The 25,799-nt window shown below is 43.5% G+C and overlaps 1 protein-coding gene across 4 annotated transcripts in view; it reads right to left on the bottom strand.

Moving 5' to 3' along the window:
• Positions 1–5,292: 5,292 nt before the first annotated feature.
• The window catches only part of SHROOM1 (shroom family member 1), a 126,567-nt gene continuing 106,060 nt past the window's right edge, over positions 5,293–25,799 (bottom strand). For all 4 annotated transcript variants that reach the window (XM_075209721.1, XM_075209719.1, XM_075209720.1 and 1 more), the window contains one exon: positions 5,293–5,918. In XM_075209721.1, the coding sequence (XP_075065822.1) occupies positions 5,664–5,918 (255 nt within the window). In that variant the 3' untranslated portion in view covers positions 5,293–5,663. The remainder of the gene's footprint in view (positions 5,919–25,799) is intronic.

Here is a 25,799-nt window from a genome sequence, read left to right as displayed (position 1 = left end):
GCCTAGCTCTCTAATTACACACAGGCTGCCCCATGATTAAATAAATTAGCCCGCAGGCTTGCCACAGGATTGCGCACGCGCCCGGCTGCCCCATAGTGCCGGGACGCGGCGCTGATCAGAGTAGCATTCAGCCGTTGCTACGGCAACGGTCGGCTGGCCCCCGGAAGTGACATCCCGGTCATCATAGCGATGGCAGGGACGCAGGTAGGAGAGTCACGGCGGGGCTCGTAACAGCAACAAAAACTGCAATACTAAGGCATGATTCCTGCATTACCTTGTGGAAAATTACTCATCTATGCATTACCTCGGAGCCTGTACTTTTGCTGTCTGCCCTTGAGACGGCAATAAACTCCATAATGCTTTTACTACAATATAACCTCCTTATTCCTGGGATTTCCTAACAATTGCGGTTGTGTAGGTACAGACAGACAAAACCACTCGGATTAAAAAAAGGTAGCAAAGTGTTCTTTTGAAATTATCAAATATCCATAAGTATACTGTCCAGAAAAATATTTAAAAGAGCATGGTCATATAAGGTTGACAATCACAGTCTTACAATTTGGTGGTGTGGGAACAAGTGCTGACACAGTCGCCATACTATTTTTTTTCTTGACACAACAGTGTTTTTACTGCAGTAAAGCCAGAACCAAAATCATAATTAAATATGAGTATTGATAATCAAACTGTAGTAAAGTCTTTTTTATTTTTTTTAGTTTTGCTTCACAAACAAAATATACTTCAGAGATGATCCCAATCTTCAATTTATTTTAAGAGCTTTCCGCTTCAAGTGTCGCAAACACACTCATATCATAACACATAATTCAGTTCCGATACACTGTTTGGGAATAATTAATCGAAGATATTACCAATTACTACACATTTGTTTCTCAGCAGCTCCTCATACGTCAAAGTACTTAGCATTAAAGTCTGATTTTGAGGTGAATCTACTGAATTTTAATTTCAAAGATATTTATGTTGTGCTCACATCAGGCTCTCTGAATTTAGTCTATCATGTTTTATATATTAATGGCAGCCAAAGCATCCTCCCACGCACTGACATGTGCTTCATTATGATTTTCTTATAAGGTTTACTCAGGTTACAAATTACAGGTTCATACTGTGAAGTCAGTGATAGTAATTCCGATTAAATAAATATCTAAATGTAATTGATTTATGCTGTTAAACTGTATAGAAATGTTGTCGTTTTTTAAATGTGACTGTAAAAGTTGGATGATTTAATACTACTTTAACTAAGACCATGTTGTGTTGTCCATGTGATGTACAGTTTAGTTTGTTTTTGGATGCATTAAATGTTTACTGCAGAAAAATGTTCTCATTTAAGCCAACTGTGTCCACTGTAGGCTGTTGTAACATGGGCCAAGTGGATTGCCCTTTTCCCCAGAAATTCATTTCATCAGCTTTAAAACTATATCCAAGGCTGAAGGGGTTAACTGGATCACTGTGGGAAGATAGGACAGAGAGCTCAGAATAGCTAAGTGGAGTCTCACTAATTTATCTGCAGAATATGCTTTACTGAGCCAGGAGGTAGTGCCTAGAGTGAGTCAGCCAGGCCATGGGAACAAGGCTACAGTAAGTTCTGTTGCATTCCATTGGGGTTGACTATTGTTGAGGCAGTCACTTATTTTCTATGGAAAATGCAGTGATATATGGGGAACATCTATGCTGGTTTCCTCTCCATTAATTTCCTTATTTAGAGACAATCCTTGTAGAAATTGTATTTCAGCTTGAATCACAAATAATACATGCTACAATATAAAGTTTTACACACTATTTCATAATGTAATATTCAATATAAAGCGTAAGATTGTTTAGTATTGTGCTTTATATTGAGAGTTTCCTACCTGCTTTAGGAAATGTCTCAGAGCTACACTGATAGGAAGAGTTGACACCTAGGTGAACAAGGTCATTTAATATTTGGGACCTCACTGGACTTTCTGGTGTTAGTACCAATTGTAAAGCGCTACAGAATTTGCTGGCGCTATATAAATAAATGTTGGTAATAATGATGATGGTACCTGTTTCTTGAAAGATACTAACAGCTTTAGTGCTTTGCCATTACTTTATATTTCAGGAAGAAGGTCCTGATAATCTAAATGCAGATTACCTCAATAAAGCTATTATTCTGTTTTGGGATGGCACGTCAAAAGATTAGGCTTGAAACACTTCCAGGAATAGGGTATTCCCATAATTGCAGAAAAAATAAAAATAAAATGTTAACTTATACAAGAGCTGTCTTACAGCAACGTTAAACAAAAGCTGCAAAATTGATTTAATGGTTTACATTAGTTGTCAAGTGAAGTGGGACTACACACAAGACAATATAAAATATTTTCTCTCTTCATGGCTGTATTGTAAACAGGTAACACAATCAAACTTGTAGACGCTTATGATCTCAGTATTTACTCAGTTGGAGCTGCCATGATGATATTGCACAAAGGGCTAATTTAAAGTTGGAGATAAAAATATGCATTTCCTCAGCGTACATGTTTACTGAAATGCGTCCGTATTTAGAGCTAAACTTATCTTAGACTTACGGCCCTTTGAGCTTGGAGAGGCATGTCAAGGGGCGTTTACATGTTAGTTGAGTTTGGTAAGGGCGTGGAGACACAAGTTAGCCATGCCCCTTAGAATTGCAATCGATTTTGACTTGCACGTATCCTTAAGATATGCTTTTTAGGATGCATATTTTTATACATCCCATAGGCATGGTGCAATCTTTCATGTTGATGATGATAGCCACATCTTTGTGATGGGCTTATATACTAGATTACAAATACACATGTATAACCACAATTTTGAGGCCGTACCCTTACATGTATGCTTGGCCTGCATTTTTGCCAAATCGAATGAGACCATAAATGTGCAGCAATGCGTGATCTATACGGGCTGGCAAATTTCAGCCTGGGGGGCAAGACACGTCTCAGCAGCATATTTTAAAGGGAAACAAATACAGGTGGCCCTGTGACCCAGCCCAAAGTAGCACGCTATGGGACCAGCACAGGGGGCAGATGCCCCCCTGCCCCCCAGTCCAGCTTGCCCCTGTCTTTGCGGACAACTAAAAAGTATGAAAATGGCAAAGTGTCCATTTGGGTTGTAAACAGGGATAAAAATAGATCTGGTCAAGCGCACAAAGAAGCAGATTAAAGATAAGTTTCCAAGGGTTTGTTTATTCCAAAAATGCACAATAAAATATGCTTTTTTTTTTAAATCTAATCTATTTTCAGTTCTGCAGGACCACAATGCCATTAAAATGATTGAAAACACAATGCCTAACGGTACAGTTTACACACAAAGAAACTCAAAATACGAATGTGAACATAGAATAAGGAATGGTAGATAAATAGGTTAAAAAAATATCAGTCATCTAAAAATGTAAGCACCACCAGGATTTATAGCCTGGGCACCATTATAGCGTGTTATAGGAGCCTGACTATACCAGATTGGGCTGCTCACACTATGGCATAGATAACTACAATGTGGGGCTGGGGTGATGGGTTAAAGTTGGTAAATCATTCATTTACTGTGTAGAACTACAGGTTCCAGCCATTAGAGAATGAATGTCATTGATATTGTATAGGTCATTCCTAATCCACATACGGTATATATGTGAGCAGCCAATCAAACCAGTTTTCTCACGCTCCAGCCACTAAGAGGCTCTACTTTGTTATCCATGGCCTGGCCCTTTGCTTTCTTTTGCTTCCTAGCTCCACTAGGAGCAAGTCCTGCATCACCCTGTTAGGGTTTTTCAAAAATTATTATAACCCTTATATTACTTTTTTATTATTGATTTTTTTTTTTTTAATACTGGAAAAATTTGTGATCATGGTGATAATCAACAGCACATATCTGTCCAACCGTGGCCTTGGCAACGTTCGGGACCTCGGCGGAAACGACGTTCCGGTCGTCACAGTGACGGCCGGGACGCCAGAGGGGACTAGAAGCGAGCCGCAGCGGCTGTGACTACCGCCGCGGCTCATAACACATTGCCAGTCACTTTGCACTGTAATATAATTACAGATTTCACTTTAGCTTTTATTTCAAAAGGGATTACTAAGTGTAAAATACAAATTGCATAAGACAGCGGTTCCCAAAGTGTGCGCCGCGGCTCCCAGGGGTGTCGCCGAGACCAAGAAATTTAAAAAAAAATACCAATCCGGCGGAGCTCGGGACCCAGCATCCTCCTCTCTTCTCACTGAATGTCATCACGCCCGAGATATTCAGTGAGAAGCGACAGGAGAGAGGAGGATGCTGGGTCCTGGGCGCCGCCGAATTGGTAAGAAAACAGAAAGAAAGATAGAAGAAAAGTATGGTAGGTAAATAAAGGGGAGGTGAGGTGGTGATAGGAAACAGCAATGGAGGGGCAAAATAATGAAGGAGTCGGTAGAGTGAGAATGAAGGAGGGCGCAGCGAGTGAGAATGAAGGAGGGCGCAGCGTGTGTGGATGAAGGAGGGCGCAGCGTGTGTGGATGAAGGAGGGCGCAGCGTGTGTGGATGAAGGAGGGCGCAGCGTGTGTGGATGAAGGAAGGCGCAGCGTGTGTGGATGAAGGAAGGCGCAGCGTGTGTGGATGAAGGAGGGCGAAGCGTGTGTGGATAAAGGTGGACGCAGCGTGTGTGGATAAAGGTGGACGCAGCGTGTGTGGATAAAGGTGGACGCAGCGTGTGTGGATAAAGGTGGACGCAGCGTGTGTGGATGAAGGAGGGCGAAGCGTGTGTGGATAAAGGTGGACGCAGCGTGTGTGGATAAAGGTGGACGCAGCGTGTGTGGATAAAGGTGGACGCAGCGTGTGTGGATAAAGGTGGACGCAGCGTGTGTGGATGAAGGAGGGCGCAGCGTGTGTGGAGATGAAGGAGGGCACAGAGTTTGTGGAGATGAAGAAGGGCACAGAGTTTGTGGAGATGAAGAAGGGCACAGAGTTTGTGGAGATGAAGGGGGCACAGTGAAATATATTCTTTTCCCTTGGATTAATGTGTACTATTTTTTGCATACAACTAAATAAGTATTTCTGTCCTGACCTAAATACTTATTACATTTTTTTGACCCAATTACTTATAAAACGGGCCTGCTCTGTAATTATTTTGGAGGGGTGCCTTGAAAAAATTACGGAGACTCTAAGGGTGCTGCGAACTGCAAAAGTTTGGGAACCACTGGCCTAACATAAAAGTTATTACATTCACAAATGTATGTAAAATGTCCCTATAAGTTAAAAAATAAATTCCTGTAATCTAAAATTCTTGATTAAACAAAACAAATCAGCTCAAAGGCAACATGCTCAGAAATATATATTTTTATTGAAATAATTATGTCAACCAGGAAACCAAATGACATGGACGATACCATTTAAAATAACATTGAAAAAAGGACAAAACATTGATAACGTATCCAAAAAAGACACACAGTTCTATTATGTAAATTTCAACCTCCTCTGTCAACCAGTCAAAAAGATTTTTCTTGCTTGATTAACACTGTCAGAAGGGCTTTCAGCAAGTCCCACCTACGTTTGAGATAATGGAAATTAATCTGGTTATGTCTTAGCAGCAGCATAATCAACACCAATACATTTTAAAATCTCAAAGCCCAAAGGACTCTGCTGTCATGGCATGGAATGCCAGTATGAATGTGGCTTTGCCTTCTACTGACTAATTAAGGAGGAATGCTGTTGTAAAGACTTTCCAACTGTTCCTCATGAAATTTAATCTTATCTTCCAGGTCTTTCTGCTCAATCAGGAACGAGGTCTTCAACCTAGCAAAATGTTTGTAGTCCTCAAGCTGAGCGGCACTTAAGTATTTGGCTAGTATCCCAGTGACCACTTGTTCTCTGCGGTCCAGGTTGTCTTTTAAATCTTTTGCATCCTCTTTCTGCCTGGACAGGAGGCTATGACGGTCCTTCAGGGATTGCTGGAAAGCAAAAAATGTTGAAGACGGGGTTAAGGAGAGTTAAAATGAAACTATTCAGTACCATTTTTGCTTTAACATAATAATAACCAAAGAAGGACATTTAGATTGCCCTCTATAAAACTTCACTGCTTGTTTTTTTTTATATATATTTTGTGAGGTGCAGAACTTTTCTGGTATTTTGAATGGCTTAGAGTGATTATTTTTTAAAGTTCCTAAAATTGTCCTCATTTGTACAGAATTTCTTATTAATGTTTATACACCTTACATGGACTAAATGGGGCAAATCATGAGGAAGATGACTATGGGTTATCTGTTGTATAAACGTGACTGATTAAAAGATGTTGTTAGACATAATGATTCAGTATGAGTTACATCTAGAATGCTGAGCTCTAAGTACGTCAATCCTTCAAAGGAGCTTAATGTCATTGAGTAAAAATATTGTGGGTGTTGTTTTGTACGCAGCCATAGAAATTGCCTCTGCTGGCACAAAATGCAGACAAAGTTGTGATGAACAAAAATGTAACATTCAGAAATATTTAAAAATTGACACATAGGTTAGAGTTCAACAGTACATCTTATCTTACAAGTTAACCCGTGCATGATACTCATGCAATCTAGTCAAATCAAGCTACTTAAGGTGTTAAAAAGGTTCTTGTCATGCATTTGGGCCTAGCCCAGGCCTCCTCAGGTTACTTCCCAACGCAAGCGCCCTTTTTTAACGTGGTTTTGTCCACATGTCACCACCTCATCATTTTTCTCCATCACCTCATCCTACATCTTCATCGCCACATCCTTCATCAAGCTACTTAAGGTGTTAAAAACTAACCACTAGATTCAGAAGAAAAAGTACCACTGCACTAGGTGATCGCTATTGTAATACCAGATAATGCACAATTATTAATCACATTTGACCTATTAGTGGTGGATGGTGCACTCACGCACAAAAATTCTAATATCAGAAAAGAAGAGAAAGAGTAGTCTTGTTAAGCTCATACTTAGGATTATAAATTACCAATTTAGAAACCAATGAACTGCAGGAGTCAGTCTAGGTGGCATTAATTTTAAAATGATCATACCACCATCATTTCTAAATGTCACATTGATTAAGAAAGTCTCATAATGGAGTAAAACATAATAAAATATATTGTTAAGCATGATCAATTTATATCACAATTATTGGAATATATTAAGTAGCGGGGCATAGCAAATATTTTTGCTATTTTAATTCACCTTTGTTGCACTTTATTTATCTTATATTTCGCTATTTATATCTGGAGGGATAATATTCTCTTTTTTAAAGTAAAATTAATAAAGATTTACATTTTTTATAAGAAGATCGCTGAGTGCCTCTGCAAGCACATTTTCCCTCTTTCTCTTCTTTTCTGATATTAAAAACTCCCCACTGTCACCCCCGGCAACCACCATCCACTCCCAACTGTCACTTCTCCTTCAAGAAATATATAGGTCAGTGTATAACTCTGCCCAGCAGGTGGCGCTGCAGCTTGTTTTTTTTTTTCACACACACCACTTGGCATTTATATAGTAGATCTTATCCTCTTACTCCCCCAGTTGCTTAATTAATTAAATGGCCATTGTAATACTCCAAATGATCCATAGTAACTATTTATAGTTTCTTGCCTTGTGCAGCATGTGGCAGATAGAACTGTCAAACCCACCACTCACGCTGCCAAATTGCTACCAATACAGGGGATATTGGCATGATGTCGGAGCACAAGGACTGGAAACAAGATCAATTCATTACTGGGCATGTTGGTAAATGCACTTGAAGATTACTGCAGATCAGCACTATCTGCCTGTCAGTGCAGTCAGCTGTGTGTGCCAACTTCACACTTCTATCAGCTGATTGTAATGGAGTTCAGCATGGTGACAGCCAAAACAATGAACAGATGCTGCAGGAAAAGAAAGTGTTTGGAGGAAAACTGGTGGGTTCTGCAAGTGGAGTAACAACTAGGTGTGTGAATGGAACCAGAAGGTTATCTCAGGTGGCTTTATTGATAACTCACACAAACTGTATCATATATGTGTACCTCCTGACGTATTCCAATCAGCAGAAAAGTAACTACCAGAAGTGCAGGGAATGAAATTATATCAGGCCTAAAACCTGTAGGGCAACTTAAACCTCTGTAGTTCCTTTAGAACTTACTCCATGTTATTTTTAATCGTTTTTATTAATACATTTTCAGATAAAATAAATCAGACCACTGATTTTCAAGGCCTCATTACAGCAGCACCTTGGGGCCTATTAACGGAGAAGGAAGCTAAAGCGAAATACAAGTGGAACTAACCCATCTTCATCACCACCTCATCTTTTCACACCATGTACCAGTGATACCAATAACACAGATCACTTGGATGCTTATAATATCATACGGAACCAGATAGCTGCTACAGTGTTTTATACACAGAGCAGCCAATAACCCTTTCAAGACATGATTCATCCAATGTTTGCTGCAACTTCTGCAAGAGTGTCTACAACATTGTGATGACCAAATGACACGGAGAGATTCAGATAAGTGCATTTCATCCTTTACTTAGTACGGACGGACAAACACAAATGGTGTGTGTGGTAAGTGGAACCCCACACCACACATCTGATGATACTACGCTATTGTTGGCTTGTTTATTTTTGCATATGAGATGACAAGAAACCACTGAAGAATTCCTGTCGAATTTGTGAGATTGTCTGATACATATTCCTTGCCTTTATCCATTTGGTACACATATGCTATTTTATTTTGGTGTGACTAAGCTGCTCTAAAATACTGCACAATTACGTGCCCATTCCCCTTCCTCTCTCTTCTTTTGTAGCACTATAAAGCAAATATATTGTTTTAAATAAAAGTGTGGCGTTTCCCTTTAAAAGAATTTACAAATGTAAATAACCTGCAAAAAGGTCTGTGTAGATCTGAAACTGTGTCGTGAGTAACCCTCTGTTTTAAATTAAAGCTAAAATAAAGAAAAAATGGTTGGAATTTACATGAAATAGTTTTCAAATAATTGCCCCTGTTTTCCCACAAATAATTCCTGTTCTTATGCCAAATGATAAAGCCAATCCAGACACAGTGTCAATATTTTCTATACAGTTGGCAAGAAACTAAAGAGTAATGCCTCATTACAGATGCATGTTTATGTTAACTAATGACATCAGATTCTAACTAGAGATGGGCGGGCTCGGTTCCCCAAGAACCGAACCCGCCCAAACTTTGACTATCCGAGTACCGAGCCGAGCAGGCTCAGTACTCTCCCGTCCGCTCATTGTGACGTCGTCGGATCTCGGGGCTTGGTTCTCGCGATATTTGAAAATTATAAATACCTGCCTCCACAGCAATTCATCGCCATTTGACAGAGGGAGAGAGCAGGGTGTAGTCACAGGCTGATTAGAGCAGGGACAGAGAATACAATTCTGATAACAATTCTGATTACAATTCTGATAACAATTGATAGAGAAGAGAGGAGGATAGAGGAGTCTTTTTTTTTTTTTTCAATATTTGGCACTACAAGTGCTTTTGGGGTGTCCCCCATTCTTTTGCATTAATTTTTGTGGCTGTCAAAAGCCAGATTTGTCAGCAGTATCTAAAACAATTTGTAGCACTACAATTGCGTTTGGCTCATAATGGATTCAAAGCAGTCCACATATGAGCAGAATCAGCAACCAGGTTCTGTCACCAGTCCTGATGGTAGTGTTCCCAGTACGTCATCTTGGAAAGGCGATGTCAAACTACACAGTCTTTTGAAATCAGTCAAAAAAAACACACACCCAAAATTTTTTTACCGTGTTGAAGCGCAAAAGAAGTGTAACTGAGGAAAAGTTAAGTGCCGATAAAAAATAATTGCCAACATGCCATTCTACACCCTCAGTGGCAAAGAAAGAATGAGGCCTTCGCCTTTTTCTATTAGTGGCAGATCAAAAAATGTTTCTGAGCCTTTTTCATGTATGGACACTCGTGACAAAGCAAAACCAAGTAAGTTGGAGTCTAAAAGTGGTGCACAAGTACTGTTACGCGTGAAAGCCGAGCTGCAAGAAAACAGTAAGGGATTGGAGGATAATGTATGCTCTGAATCAGAAATTACACCAAACCCTGGGGAGAGTCCATCCACCAGTGGTATGTCTAATCGTGAGCATTCTGTTAGTGACAATGTACCCATAAAGAAGGTTCCTTTCAGCAGTTCTGCTGATGTGTGCCTTAACAGCCCGAGTGTAGTCATTGATACACCAATTGAGGATGCCACTCTTGAATTAGAAGTGGATGAGGGGGAGATTTGTGTAGGCGACGAGGGCACTAATGATGATGTTGATGATTATGATGCAGACAGATACCAAATTGCCTTTCTCAATTTCTATTTATATTCTAGACTCTATAACGGCTGAATGGTTTTCTATTTTACTCCTAGTGGAGAGGGGTCTGATGCAGACAGATGCCAAACTACCGTGGTCCATTTATTTTTACTTTCTAATTCCAGTCTATGCAGGCTTTTTTTTTCTATTCAACTACAAGTATAGGGCTGGGGGGGGGGGGGGGGCATAGATAGCCACCAAACTACCGTGGTCCATTTACTTTTACTTTCTAATTCCACAGTCTATGCAGGCTGCTTTTTTTCTATTCAACTATAAGTGGAGGGCGGGGGAGCATACATAGCCACCAAACTACCGTGGTCCATTTATTTTTACTTTCTTATTCCACAGTCTATGCAGGCTGCTTTTTTTCTATTCAACTACAAGTGGAGGGCGCGGGGGGGGGGGGAGCATACATAGCCACCAAACTACCGTGGTCCATTTATTTTTACTTTCTTATTCCACAGTCTATGCAGGCTGCTTTTTTTCTATTCAAATACAAGTGGAGGGCGCGGGGGGGGGGGGGGGGAGCATACATAGCCACCAAACTACCGTGGTCCATTTACTTTTACTTTCTAATTCCACAGTCTATGCAGGCTGCTTTTTTTCTATTCAACTACAAGTGGAGGGCAGGGGGGGGGGCATACATAGCCACCAAACTACCGTGGTCCATTTATTTTTACTTTCTTATTCCACAGTCTATGCAGGCTGCTTTTTTTCTATTCAACTACAAGTGGAGGGTGTAATATACACCCAAAGACGATGGCTGCATTGCCAATAGGAAGAAAAGATGAAGAGGAAGACAACCAGGTTTGTGTGGAGAATTAAGGACGGCCTACCAGGGATTAAACTGTTTTCTTCCTAATTTATTAGCTTTAGAATTACCTTACTTATCCAAGAAACAGGTGGAGCACTAAATTAGGTTATTTTATGCCCAAAAAAGAGGATTGATACTTAAATCGCTTTCTCTTATTCCATCTGGAGGACACTGCTTAACCATGGGGTTGAGTAGGGTAGGAAGGAGTCTGGCACCTAAACAGTTAATCTTTCACTGCCGACAGGCATATCCCCCCTGCCAATTCCCCACAGACCTGTTTGATTAACAAAGCCCTAGGACGATAGGCCAATCAACCAAGATGCACAAAACAAAGAAAGAATTGAGAAGGGGGAGGGGGGGGGGGGAATGCAGTGTCCCCAAGATAGAATCAGAGAAGGCGTTTTATCGTAAGTATAAATCCTCTTTTTTCTCTCATCCATCTGGGGGACACTGCTTAACCATGGGGACCTACTAAAGCAGTCCCTTTGAAGGGTGGGACCGCTCTGATTTCCCCGAACGTAGAGCACTACGGCCAAATGAGGTGTCCTCAGACGCAAACACATTAAATTGGTAGAATTTTGTGAAGGTATGGACCGAGGACCAGGTGGCTGCTCTGCATAGCTGGTCCGCTGAGCCCCATTACGCGCCGCCCAAGACGCCCCAACCGATCGGGTAGAATGGGCAACAATACGTTTTGGCACAGGACGATTAGTACGGACATAAGCCTCCCTAATTGTCAGGGTAAGCCATCTGGTAATTGCTTGTTTAGATGCTGGCCATCCTCGCCTAGAAAAATTAAATAACACAAATAGAGAATCTGTCTTACGTATCCTTGCAGTTCTCAACATATATACGTAATGCCCTAACCACATCCAACCATTTATTTGCTTCAGTTCCCGTAGTCTGAGGTTCCTCTCTGAACACCGGAACTACTATTTCCGGATTGATATGGAAACCAGACATTACCTTAGGGAGAAAGGACGGAATAGTCCTTAAAACTGCTCTGTCCTCATGAAAGACCAAATAAGGCTCTTTGCAAGATAAGGCTCCCAGCTCGGAGACCCTCCTAGCTGAGGCAATAGCAAGCAGGAAAACTGTCTTCCAAGTCAAGAACCGCAATTCTGCTGAGAGTAGCGGTTCAAATGGAGGTTCCTGCAACATGCTAAGGACCAAATTAAGATCCCGAGGATCCGTAGGATGTACGTAAGGCGGCTGGATGTGAAGCACTCCCTGCAAGAAAGTCCTAACATCCGGAATCTCCGTCAGCCGTCTGTGGAAATACACTGACAATGCTGACACCTGAACCTTTAAGGTTCCCAACCTGAGACCCGCCTCCAAACCACCCTGTAAAAAGGCTAGAAATCTGGCCAGACAAAAAGATTTTGAATTGTAAGATTTCTTCTTACACCACTTTATGTAAACATGCCAGATGCGGTGATAAATCCTTGCCGAAACTGGCTTCCTGGCATTCAGGAGAGTGCCTACTACACTCACGAGAACCCTCTCGCTCTCCACAGACTGGATTCAAAAGCCATGCCATTAAATTCAGCCGGTCCAGATTCTGATGCAAGAACGGCCCCTGGGTCAGCAGATCTCTTCGAAGGGGCAACCGAACTCCTTGACCTACTGCCACAAGACCATACTATTTGCGGCCAGGCTGGAGCCACTAGAATGACTGGTCGATCTCCCTGCCTGACCCTTCGAAGGACCCTGGGAATCATTGATATGGGGGGAAACAGGTAACCTAACCTGAAGTCCCAAGGCATTGTTAGGACGTCTACTGCCACTGCCAGTGGATCTCTTGTTCTTGCGCAGAACTCTGGGACTTTCCTGTTGACTCTTGATGCCATCAGGTCTCGATCCGGGAGCCCCCACTTGTCTACCAGCAACTGTAACGCTTACGGATGCAAAGCCCACTCCCCCGATAGAACCCTGTGCCGACTTAGATAGTCTGCCTGTACGTTCTGTTTCCCTGGGATGAACACTGCTGAGAGTGCCGAGACGTTTCTTTCTGCCCAGGCAAAAATCTGAAACGTGATCTTCATTGCTCCTGCACTCCTGGTGCCCCCCTGCTTGTTTATGTATGACACTGCCGTGGCATTGTCGGAATGGATGCGGACCGGCCTTCCCTGTAGAACACTCTGAGCCCTCTGCAGTGCTTTCAAGATGGCCATGAGCTCCAGCACATTTATGGAAAGACCCAACTGTCTTTCTGACCACAGACCCTGCATCCTCAGGTGAAGGACCACTGCCCCCCAACCACTCAGACTGGAGTCTGTGGATACCAGGATCCAGGCCCGCGGGGCAAAGGATCTGCTTTTTGTTAGGTTGTCCTCCAACAACCACCAGCTGAGGGACCTTCTCGTCTCTAGAGATAACCTCATCCACTGGCACTTCAAACAAAGGAAGGACCCTGACCACTTCCTCAGAATGTCCCACTTAAGACATCGGGGGGTAAATGTATCAAAGTGCGAGTTTGCCAGCGTGTTTAAATCGTGGCAAATCGCGTTTTTTTTTTTTAAAAAAAATGGAAATGTATCAAGCTGCGATTTTGACACTCATGTTCAAAATCGCTGGTCATCTTTGGCGATTTTGAGCGATGTAAACACTCCCGAGTTTTGCTAACTCTCCTGTGTTTGGCAAACTCTCCTGTGTTGTAACAGTGAGTTGTAAACACATCACTGTTACACTGACCTGTCATACAGCTGCCAGAGCTCCGGCAGCTGTTAAAATGTTAAAGAACAGATAAAAGTTGAAAAAAAAAAAAAGCGTGAGGTCCCCCCGCTATTTATGCTTAACCCTAGTGCTGCCTGACTAGTGCTGGTCCCGTGAAAATCGGGGAAAAATTTTGCGTGGGGTTCCCCCGATTTTCACTTTACCAGCACTAGGCAAACCAGCCAGGGTTGGCGGCACTATAGCAGGGAGACGCGCAGCAGGGGTCCCCCTGCCATAATGACTAACCAACCCTAGACTGTTCAGCGCTGGGCTGGATTCCCTAGGGAGTGGGGTCCGCTGAAAAAAACGAGCGGGCCCCCACCTAGAAAGAACCAGCCCAGTGCTGATAGCACTAGGGCTCTTCCTACTACCCCTGGGCTGTGGGTATTAGGGTAATACGGCGTAAAGTAGTAAAAAAAACAAACAGACACCAATTTGGTTTGTGGAACTACAAGTCCCAGCCAGCCAGGTTGCCAAAAACAGTGTGGGCATGCTGGTGCTTGTATAACTATAAGCACCAGCATACCCACGGCAGCCAGGGCATGTTGGCACTTGGAGAACCACAAGTGCCAACATGCCCTGACATCCCTGGCTTGCTGGGCCCTGTAGTTCCACAAAGAAAAAAAGTTTACAAAGCCACAACACCCTCTTATAAACCACATACATTTATTAAAAATAATAAAACCCACAATAAAGACACTAACCACCCTCTTTTAAACCACAAGTATTTATTAAGAATAAAAAAAAACAAATACTTACCAATGATGCCTTCTTTTTTGCTCCAATGTCACTTATTATTTGTAAATCCATCTTGCCGGCTTGCCCCAGTCCCAGCCATTTGTACCTCCATAAGGGAATCTTTGCCAACAGGAACTCTTCGCCCAGAAGGGGCACATATTTCTACATGTGGTTCTCCAAGTGCCAACATGCCCTGGCTGCTTTGGGTATGCTGGTGCTTGTAGTTATACAAGCACCAGCATGCCCACACTGTTTTTGGCAACCTGGTTGGCTGGGACTTGTAGTTCCACAAACAAAATTGGTGTCTGTTTGTTTTTTTTACTACTTTACGCCGTATTACACTAATACCCACAGCCCAGGGGTAGTAGGAAGAGCCCTAGTGCTATCAGCACTGGGCTGGTTCTTTCTAGGTGGGGGCCCGCTCGTTTTTTTCAGCGGACCCCACTCCCTAGGGAATCCAGCCCAGCGCTGAACAGTCTAGGGTTGGTTAGTCATTATGGCAGGGGGACCCCTGCTGCGCGTCTCCCTGCTATAGTGCCAACCTTGGCTGGTTTGCCTAGTGCTGGTAAAGTGAAAATCGGGGGAACCCCACGCAAAATTTTTCCCCGATTTTCACGGGACCAGCACTAGTCAGGCAGCACTAGGGTTAAGCATAAATAGCGGGGGGACCCCACGCTTTTTTTTTTTCAACTTTTATCTGTTCTTTACCATTTTAACACTGCCAGGGCAGTGTAACAGTGATGTGTTTGTACAAAACGCTGCTATCAAGCAGCGTGTTGTATCTGGCGTGTTTTGAAGCAAACTCTCCTGAGTTTGCTAACTCGCAGCTTCATACATTTGAGAGCTGTATAGCTGCAGTGGCAAACAGTCGGGAATTTGATCACTGGCAATTTTGGAAACAGCGATTTTGACAGAAGCACAACTCTGGCGATTTTGCATGAAATCTCAGCTTCATACATCGGCTAGTTTCAACTCTACTGAGAAAATCGCTGGAGTTGCAAACTCGCAGCTTGATACATTTACCCCCTGGAGTGGATCCTTCCGTATGGCAGCGTCTCGAAAGATGCCACCTAGATGCAGATGCATCTAGACCTAGATGCCCTAGCAGCTTCATGCATATGAGTACTGACAGCCTCCTGTGTGACAGAACCCGGTCTGTCCACTCCATCAAGGACCTTATCTTGTCCTCTGGAAGAAACACTCTGCTGCATGCAGTGTCCATTATTAACCCCAAAAAAGTCATTCTCTGACAAGGGATCATTTGTGACTTTGTTACATTCAGGAGCCAGCCGTGCTGTTCCAGCACCCTCACCGTAAGGCGAAGATGTTGTTCCAACAACTGAACTGTTGACGCCTTGATTAGAAAATCACTCCAAGGGGGTGCAGATGGTACCTTATTTGGACGAAGGAGTGCCGTCATAACTGCCACAATTTTTGTAAACACCCTTGGGGCTGTAGCAAGCCCGAATGGAAGAGCTCTGAACTGATAGTAAGCTGCGCCTAACGTGAACCTGAGAAGAGGCTGATGCCCCTCCCAGATCCGAACGTGGAGGTAGGCATCTCTGATGTCTATTGATGCCATGAATTGGCCTACCTCCAGGCCATCTATAACAGATCTCAGGGATTCCATCCGGAAGGAATCTACTCTCAGATGAAGATTTAGCTGCTTGAGGTTCAGCACTGGTCTGAACGAACCATCTGGTTTCTGTACTAAGAAGAGGTTTGAATAAAACCCCTTCCTCCTCTGGTACTCCGGAACCTGTACAATAACCTTCTTTGAAATAAGCAAATCGACAGCAGCGAGCATTGCCTGTCTTTTCTGTGAACAGCGGGGTAAACTGGTTACAAAAAACCTGTGAGGAGCTGGCCCTACCAACTCTATAATGTAACCCCTTCTCATGATTTCCTGAACCCACCGGTCCGCCGAGGACTCTGTCCACTGCTAGGTGAACCCAAGCAGCCGTCCTCCCACCCCACCCTCCGTAACCAGAGGAAGGTGGTAGTCATGCTGCCGGTCTATCCGGCAGCTTGGCGAAAGAGGAATTTTCTGCTGCGGAGGAAAAGGATGACCTTCCTCTAAGTGACTGTCTCCTACCTCCCGCGGCCCTTGACCTGACTGTCTGGCCTCTGCCAGACACGCCCCCGCGAAAGGGCTGTCTGAAAGAACTAAACCTTGGAACCCTAGGTCTAGGAGTATTCACAGGCAAGGACTTATTCTTACCCCCTGAAGCCTGTGAAATCCAGGAGTCCAACTCTGGACCAAATAGCATCCCACCCGTATACGGAATGGATTCTAATGATCTCTTGGACTCTAAATCCGCATTCCAAGTCCTTAACCATAATGCCCTTCTTGCTGCTACAGCTGTAGCAGAAATAGAAGATGATATGGAGGCCGAATTCTGGGCCGCCTCATACACATAACCTGCTGCCTCCTTAAAAGGTGCATGACCTGAGGGAGCAGTTCCAAATCCTGTAATGCGGACTCTAACTGCCCAGCCCAGGCTTCCATAGCCCTTGCTACCCAGGCCGAAGACAACGCCGGTCTGAAGTTTGTACCAGCGGCCAAGAAGACCGATTTTAGAAAAGTTTCTAATTTACGGTCGTCGAATCTTGTAAGCCCGTCGTTCCTGGTACAGGTAGCGTGGTCTGGCGAACCAATCTCGCTACAGGCGCATCCACTTTCGCCACCTGTGCCCATCGGGTCATATCCTCCTCTTGTAGAGGATATAATGAGCCAAACTTTCTAGGCACAGTGAACCTCTTATCTGGATACTTCCAAGAGGCCTCTGCAATATCTCTCAGCTCCGCTGAGGGAGAGAACCTGACCACCTGCTTAGAAGCCTTCTTAAAGAGAGACTGGTCCAAGGACCTAGCCTCTTCTACTTCAATAAACCCCAAGGTCTGACGTACTGCTTTTACCAGATCGTCCATACCCTGGTGCCTAGAGCTTTCTTCTGATTCCATTACAGACCGATCAGAATCCTCTAATAATTCACCTTCCTCCTCCGAGGATCCCTCTGAATCAGACCGAGACAACAGCGCATTAGCTGATCTACGTCTCTTATTGCTACGTATATGTCTGGGATTTTCCAGTAACTGGTTAAGTCGGTCTAGACCTCTAGCCACTGCCGACCATCCCGCCTCCCCCATCTGGGGTGACTCCTGCAGAGCCGGGGAAGGATATTGTCCGACCCCTGGGGGTAATGAACTACTCATTCCCCCTCCTGTTATCCCCCGAGAACCTCCAGAGGGTAACGTCCCAGATGTAGATGGGATCTCTGCTGGTCTAGATAAAAGTTTAACAAGGGTATTAACCCCCTGTGACAAAGTTGCCACCCACTCGGGAGGCTCTATCGACTGATTGGAGCTGTCCTTAGGCTGCAGCATTACAGGTGCCACAGCGCAGCCAGCACAGATCCAGCCGTTCACCAGTTAATTTAACATTACATTTTGAACAGACAATATGTTTGGAACGTGTTGCTTTACTTTTATCAGCCATCATAAGATAAGAAAAAAATAAAGTCACGTTTCAGACGCACAAACATTAAAAAAAAAAACATTTATCAGAAATACTAAGTTATTTCAACATGTCATAGCGATTCTGATTTAACAAAAACAGGGTGGAAAGCTTATAGTTTTCTTTAACCAAAAACTCTCTCAGTACATGTTGTCTTATAATACATGAGCATACACAGAGAAAATAATGATACTTAGCAGGGGAGATATGTGTCAGCAGCTGCACTTCCTCCGAATGACTGCTGTCTCTCTCCTCCTTTTGTATTTTGGCGCCAAAAGGGATCTTCCACCTGCTCACTCAGCAGGGGGGGGGGGGGGGAAGAGGTGTATTCTTTACACATTCCCCTACAGCTGGCACATCTTTCTCTGCATCGGATAACAGCGATTTCCACCTCTCTTTAGGTGAAATCCTGTTATGCTTATGTCCCCTGAAAAGCGCTATTCTCAATCCTTCAAGTTCCCCCTACCCCTTAGAGGAGGGGACTTGGTACGTTCCAACCTGGCCCTGGGGAACGGCAGTAGTACCGGCGCTCTCTGCCTTATGGCAGCGCCTGACCCTGCTATCAGCGGGGAGTGGTCTCTTGCCGACCGCTAACCGCTGTGAGAAGCCTTACCTGAACACTGTCAGCGGGGCCGCCCCAGCTGACAGCCGCTTCTCCCACGAGCCTGCTCTGTATGTAACCGAGCCTCTCGCGCTAGTCAACAGAAAAAAAAAACTTCGTAAAGAGAAGAAAAAAGCCTAATTACAGTGTGGAGCTCTTTCATGTTCAGCCCACTCCTAGGGCACCTACTTCAAACTGAGGTCTGTGGGGAATTGGCAGGGGGGATATGCCTGTCAGCAGTGAAAGATTAACTGTTTAGGTGCCAGACTCCTCCCTACCCTACTCAACCCCATGGTTAAGCAGTGTCCCCCAGATGGATGAGAGAGAAACATTGATTTTTAAACAAAATTACAAAACAAAACAAAACCAAAACAAGCAAGGGCGGTTTGGCAAAACCAAAACCAAAACCCGACGGTAATCCAGATCCAAAACCAAAACCAAACACGGGAGTCAGTGAGCATCTCTAATTCTAGCATTGCAAAGCAGTATCATGTTGTGATTTAACATTGCCCACTTGTGTATGAATTTACAACTGCAACCATGAATCATAAAAAGTTAATTTTGCAATCTTTTTATAAATTAATTAAAATCACTAGAAATCAGCAAAAAAAATAATTCATTGTATCAATTCTCTAATCTGTAGAACAAAGATTTTCTTCCAAATTCTTGTCAATTGCAGCAATTTACATCAATTTTAAAAATACATGATTCCACCAGCAATATTTCAAACAAATTGTAGCGCTGCTCGCATTCTTTTTACTGGTGTTTCCAGCTTATATGCTACATTGAAATGAAAGGGAAACCCTCTGTTCATGTCACAGGGCTGGCGTAATAAATAAATAAAAGTTGCCATTCCAAATCTTATTCATTAGCCCAGGACTCCGCAGCTTAGAGGGGTCATAATGAGCATGTCTAGCAGTGTCTGGAATGTTCTTGGCCACCCACATTTTCCACCCATAAAGGCACGAGTGCCACTCTAATCATTCTGGGGCTGCTTTTCACTATGGCAAGGGTACCTCATGCTCATGGTCAACCTGCTATAATGGAAACCGTCCCAGCATTTTTTTTCTTCATCTCACTGAATTTGAAGCAATACCCAAAATTTATTTTGATGATTTCCACAGTTATTTACTAAATTAATGTTTCATAGATGTACACTAGATTGGCACTTGCTGTGATTTTATGATATCTGCTATTTTTTGGGCAGACATGAAAAAATTATAATTTATAGGTCTGGCTTTAATATATTCAGTGATTGGGAAATTGACCTGTAAATCCTTTAAAAAATAGCATTTTGAATCACTATGTATGCAAATCGAAAACACCCTCTTAATGCAGTTACAGTATATGCTGCAAACAAGTTATAACTTGCGTTTATTTTTAAAAACAGCAAAAGTGAACAGATTATTTTACCACACAAAGAGAAGAACACACTGATAGGTATATTTACTAAACTGTGGGTTTGAAAAAGTGGAGAGGTTGCCTATAGCAACAAATCAGATTCTAGGTTTCATTCTGTAGAATGTACTAATTAAATGATAAACTAGATCTGATTGGTTGTATTAAAGTAATTTTATCGTTTTCAAATAAGCATTGCATAGGCAATTGTATTGTGTTTCTAACGCACAAAGTGATTTATTTTAGCAGATGTAAAAAGTCAACAGTTCAATACATTATTATATTATGATACAGTACAGTCAATACCAAAAGATACAAACATACCGCAGCGCTAACCACGGGCACCCCTGGACAGAGATTCACCCTTGAATTCTGTGATCAGTGATGACTGAGCCTGGTGGGGGTGCAGCTATGATTATATATAGTCAGTGTTATAGAGTGAACAATAGAGATGACGTGGCTTGCTTCTATAGGTTCAGACTTCACATGAGTCCAGGGTAATCAAGTCATAGGCTTGTTTAATCTAAGGAATTCAAAGGAGGGGGTCATCTCTCCAGGGGATGAGCTCTGATCTTCCCGCCAAGATTACTAATCCTAATAGTCCATAATTCCTTAACATTAATAACTTGCGTATGCACTCGGCGATCCCTTCGCAGAGTGAACCAGACAGTCGCAAATGTAAAGGGGATTAGTATGATATCAGACATGACACATTTATTATGACCTGAACCTTAAATAACACTAAAGAGTGCATATAATCATAATATATAAACTAATAATAAACCAAATACTGTCGGCTCATAAATCACTTTGGAATGGAATCTATAAATATATATGTGAAACTAAATGTTATAGTGCGTGTGTGTGCATTTTACCGTGCGATCGCACCATGCCATACGTGGCGTACTGATCGCAATCGCACGGCAAAACAATATTAACAAATATACTTTCGTTCATCCAATTATACGACTTCGACAGTTGCTATAGGCAACATCTCTTTTTCAAACCCACAGTTTAGTACATATACCCCTGAGATTGTTAAAGTAGAAGCTCTCACTCTCTACTTAGTGACCATGCTAGTGGCTTACATTAGGTCAGTCTTACACATTTTTACTGGGCTTGCTCAGAACGGTGTCTCTTCTGCACCAGGTGAGACATCATCATTGATGGAGAGGGAATGGTCCTTTCCCCATCCCTGGTATGTATAGTAAATATATTTCCTCCCGCTGGAGAGCCCTCTTCATGCACTTATACAGGAGGAGGCGCACAGTGATTACATCATTCACTAATGTTAGCACTATTTTGAGAAATTACAGTAATGGGCTAAGCCAGTGAAGTGCGTTGGTGAGTTCGTTATAGTCCCATAGATAACAATCTGCATAAGAATACATTTATTGCTAAGAGTAACATTGATTTTATATGTACTAATTAATTCTTCCCTATTGGGCTGGAGTGCCAGGTAATGGGTACTTCACTGAATGGGCAGCGACTTACAACATGTGAGCCAGAAACAGTCTTGTCCGTTAGCTCTTTGCTTATGGAAGTCATCTCCAGGTGCACCCACTGCCTACCCAGCCAAGCCTAAAACCTTGCAAGCAGCTTACCAGGAGAGAAGTAGAATATCTGCCCCTGCCAAATACCATCAAAACGTATTACAGATCAAAGGCCCATGACACAAATTTTGGGGGCAAAAGTGTACTCATACCACTGTACAAAGACTTTCCTGACTCGTTTGTCATCCTCGAAAACATCAGTGTGAAAATATTCTGAGTGTGCTACAACACATTGCACAAACATTTGTGGGTCAATAAATAACTTAATGAATATTAACTGATCCAATATAACAGATAACTATGGCCATTACATAAATTGTGTTTTACATACACAAAGCAAAAATATTAAATGGATGTATCGCTTCTGATCATTAAAATATCTTAATAATTTAGTATTATATGAATATTTTGCAATATGCTTGCATAAAATGTAATGCAATAATGTCAGGTGTCCACAATAGGTTCTTAATGCTTTGATAGGGAAGCCCATTTCTAGAAATCATTGATATAATTGCATCAAATCGGCAGAAACATTACAATGTGAAGTCTTTGCACTGCCAATGCAGCAGACTGTCACTCACCGGACCGTGAGTGCCTCTTCCCGGACATTTAGGAACCGTGGCCGTCCACCATCCTGAGGGTCTGCGCATGCGCAGCCCTTTTCTATACTTCAGTGTATACCCCTTTAACTTAATTGGCAGATCAGGCAACCTCCCTATATTAAGCACCTGTGGTCACTACCACGTTGCCTGATCTTGGAGTCTCATTCCTCATGAGTCTCTGAAGGTGTTCCTGCATTACTTGTGTATTCAGTGCTGCTGATTCCTGTGGTTTCCAAACCACTTCTACTACTGTGGTTCCATACCACTTCTACCATCAACTGTATCATCATGACTGTTTGCTGATTCCTATCCGCTGCCTCCGTGCACTACAGTCTTCTACACCACTTCAACGTTATTTTATATCAATGTGACTGTTTGCTCATTGCTATCCGCTGCCTCCGTGCACTCCAGCTTTTACCTCACTCACCTGCTTCTCATCAAGTCTGTTTGCTGATTGCTATCCGCTGCCTCCGTGCACTACAGTCTCCTGCTTGCAACTCGCCTGTGTTTAACATCGTGACTGCCAGCTGACTACTATCCGCTGCCTCTGTGCACTACAGTCTCCTGCTTGCAACTCGCCTGTGTTCAACATCGTGACTGCCAGCTGACTACTATCCGCTGCCTCTGTGCACTACAGTCTCCTGCTTGCAACTCGCCTGTGTTCAACATCGTGACTGCCAGCTGATTACTATCCGCTGCCTCCGTGCACTACACTCTCATCTCATCTTTGCTGTGCCTTCCTCGAGACTGCCGCTTTTCATTACCATCTGCTTTCTTCGTGATCTACAGCTCCTGCCCTGCACTCCTGTTTCCCATCGCTGTTGGTTCCTGTGGTTGCTACTGGTTACCTCCGTGTGCCGCTGAGTCCTGCCGCTGTGGTCAGCGCTATCGTCCATCTCCTGCTGATCTACTCTCCACGCCTTCACGTGTTCCACTGGCCTCTACCCTCCTGTCAGCATTGGATTTGTATCTCTTCTACTACCCTCTGCTGGATCATCTCCATTCTCCTGGGTTTCCTATGAGTCCAGTTCCACGTGTTGCTGACTCCTGTGGATTCGTGTCCCTGTCGGTCTACTCACCTGTGCGCTGCACCTGCTAGACCGCTGCTTCTCCTATCCAGGGACTTCCTATCCAGTCGGCCTCCAGCCGCTCAGGTACCGCTGCAATCCCATCTGACTGCTACTGCTGAACCACGGTATGCATACTTCTCATTGACTGTGCTGTGTATTGCATATCTTGCTGGACTGTGTTTGGTTCTCTCTGGAGTCTGCTATCCGCTGAGTCTATTGCCATCATTGACTGTGTTATCATTGTGCTGGACTACTTCAAGAGACTTTCTAGATTGCAGACCTGATCAGTCATTTACATATATATATACCTATATTGTGCATATTACTGTGGATCGTGTATAAGGTGCCTGTGTATATCCTGTGTTGCAGTCTTCCCCCGTGCACCTCCTCACATATATATGCAGTGGTACAACTTGCTGATGTCAGACCACTGATCCCTGTTTCCGGTATCACCTGTTCCATTATCCTCTCACATAGCAGTGGTACAACTTGCTACCGCAGACCACTGACTACCTGGATACCTCCACTTGGATTCCATTCCTTCACTCAGACAGCGGTACAACTTGCTACCCGCAGACCGCTGACTCTCATCACCTCCTTGTTTCTGTTGGACATTCCTCCTCACTATAGCAGTGGTACAACTTGCTATCGCAGACCACTGACTACCTTCACGTGTCCTTGTCCATACAGTTCCTTGTGTATCATTACCTCATTATTATCAGTGTTGCTAGTCATAGACTTTCCTGAGCATCTCATCGGCCATCATTTCATGTTCCGTGATCACCCAGCTACCAGAGTACCCTATTACCATCTACATTGCTCTGGTAAGCCTACCATCTGGTGATTCCTGGGTAAAGACTCCTAGTGCCCGTGACAGTAAGATCAGGCCATGACAGACCCAGATGTGGAACCTACCGCCAAAGAGATGCTGCAACATCTGGTTAGCCGTGTGGAGCAACAGGATGCCCGCCAACAGCTGTTACTTCAGTGTTATCAGTCATTAACCTCCCAAGGAACATCTGGACAGACTGTGACAGCTACTACTGAAGCTCCTGTGCTTTCCTCCGTTTCCCCTTTGCCATCCCAGGTGTCTATAGCTTCCACGCTTCACCTGCCTACTCCGTCAAAGTACGATGGAGACCCCAAAACTTGTAGGGGTTTCCTTAACCAATGTTCAGTCCATTTTGAGCTCCAACCTCAAAATTTTTCTACCCATCGTTCCAGAGTGGCCTATCTTATCTCTTTGTTTTCAGGACAAGCCCTGGCTTGGGCCTCCCCTCTGTGGGAGAGGAACGATCCAATATTACAAGATAGTGCCAAATTCATTTCTACATTCCGAAGTGTGTTCGATGAACCAGGTCGTGTGACCTCCGCTGCTTCCAGCATCCTCCGTCTGCGACAAGGATCTCATACTGTAGGCCAGTACGTCATTCAATTTAGGATCTTAGCCTCTGAACTTCAGTGGAACACTGAAGCCCTAGTTGCCGCCTTCTGGCAGGGGCTTTCCGATAAAATTAAAGATGCACTGACTACCCAAGAGCTTCCTTCGTCACTTGAAGATTTGATCTCTCTATGCCATCGTGTTGATATGAGATTTCGTGAAAGAGAGGCTGAGAAAACGACTTCTGCTAAAGCACCTTTTCGCTCTAACCCTCAATTTCGTCCAGTGTCACCCGCTGTGATTCCCATGGAGATTGGACGTTCCAAGTTATCTTCTGAGGAGAGGAAACGAAGAGTCAAGAATAGACTCTGTATCTATTGTGCTGATTCCACTCATGTCCTCAGCTCCTGCCCTAAGAGATCGGGAAATGCCAGGCCCTAACTAGTTCTGGAGAGGTGAAGTTAGGGTCCCTGGAGTCCTCTCCATCGTCTATGAAATCTAAAGTCTGCGCTTTTGATGTGACTATTTCCTTTGCTACCAAGACCTTTGAGTCACAGGCATTGATTGATTCCGGAGCAGCAGGAAATTTTATTTCCAAATCGTTAGTTAATCAATGGTCTCTACCAATGATTACCTTAAAAACTCCCATTACTGTGACGGCTATTGATGGATCACGTCTCATCAACGGTCTCATCACCCAAAGTACGTCTCCAGTAACCCTTCAGATTGGTGCCCTGCATCATGAAGAGATATCGTTTTTAATTCTTCCTGTTACGACAAGTCCGATTGTCCTAGGCCTTCCATGGCTTCAGTGTCACTCTCCCCAGATTGACTGGCGCACCCCTCAAGTCACGTCTTGGGGGCCTGAATGTCACCATCATTGCCTTTCCCAAGTCATTCCTCTCAAGGTACAGCAAGCTTCCATTTCAGCTATTTCACCGGGACTCCCTCCTCAATATGCTTCATTTACCGATGTTTTTGATAAAGCTCAGTCTGAACGTCTTCCTCCTCATCGTTCTTGGGATTGTCCGATTGATCTTCTTCCTGGCAAGACTCCTCCCAGAGGCCGGGTCTATCCACTCTCGTTACCTGAAACTCAAGCTACATCTGAATATATACGGGAGAACCTCCAGCG

The sequence above is a fragment of the Mixophyes fleayi genome, chromosome 4 (genome assembly GCF_038048845.1).
Source record: "Mixophyes fleayi isolate aMixFle1 chromosome 4, aMixFle1.hap1, whole genome shotgun sequence".
In the NCBI taxonomy this organism is placed as follows: domain Eukaryota; kingdom Metazoa; phylum Chordata; class Amphibia; order Anura; family Limnodynastidae; genus Mixophyes; species Mixophyes fleayi.
The sequence above is the reverse complement of the archived record's forward strand: the minus strand, read 5'-3'. Positions and strand labels throughout refer to the sequence as shown.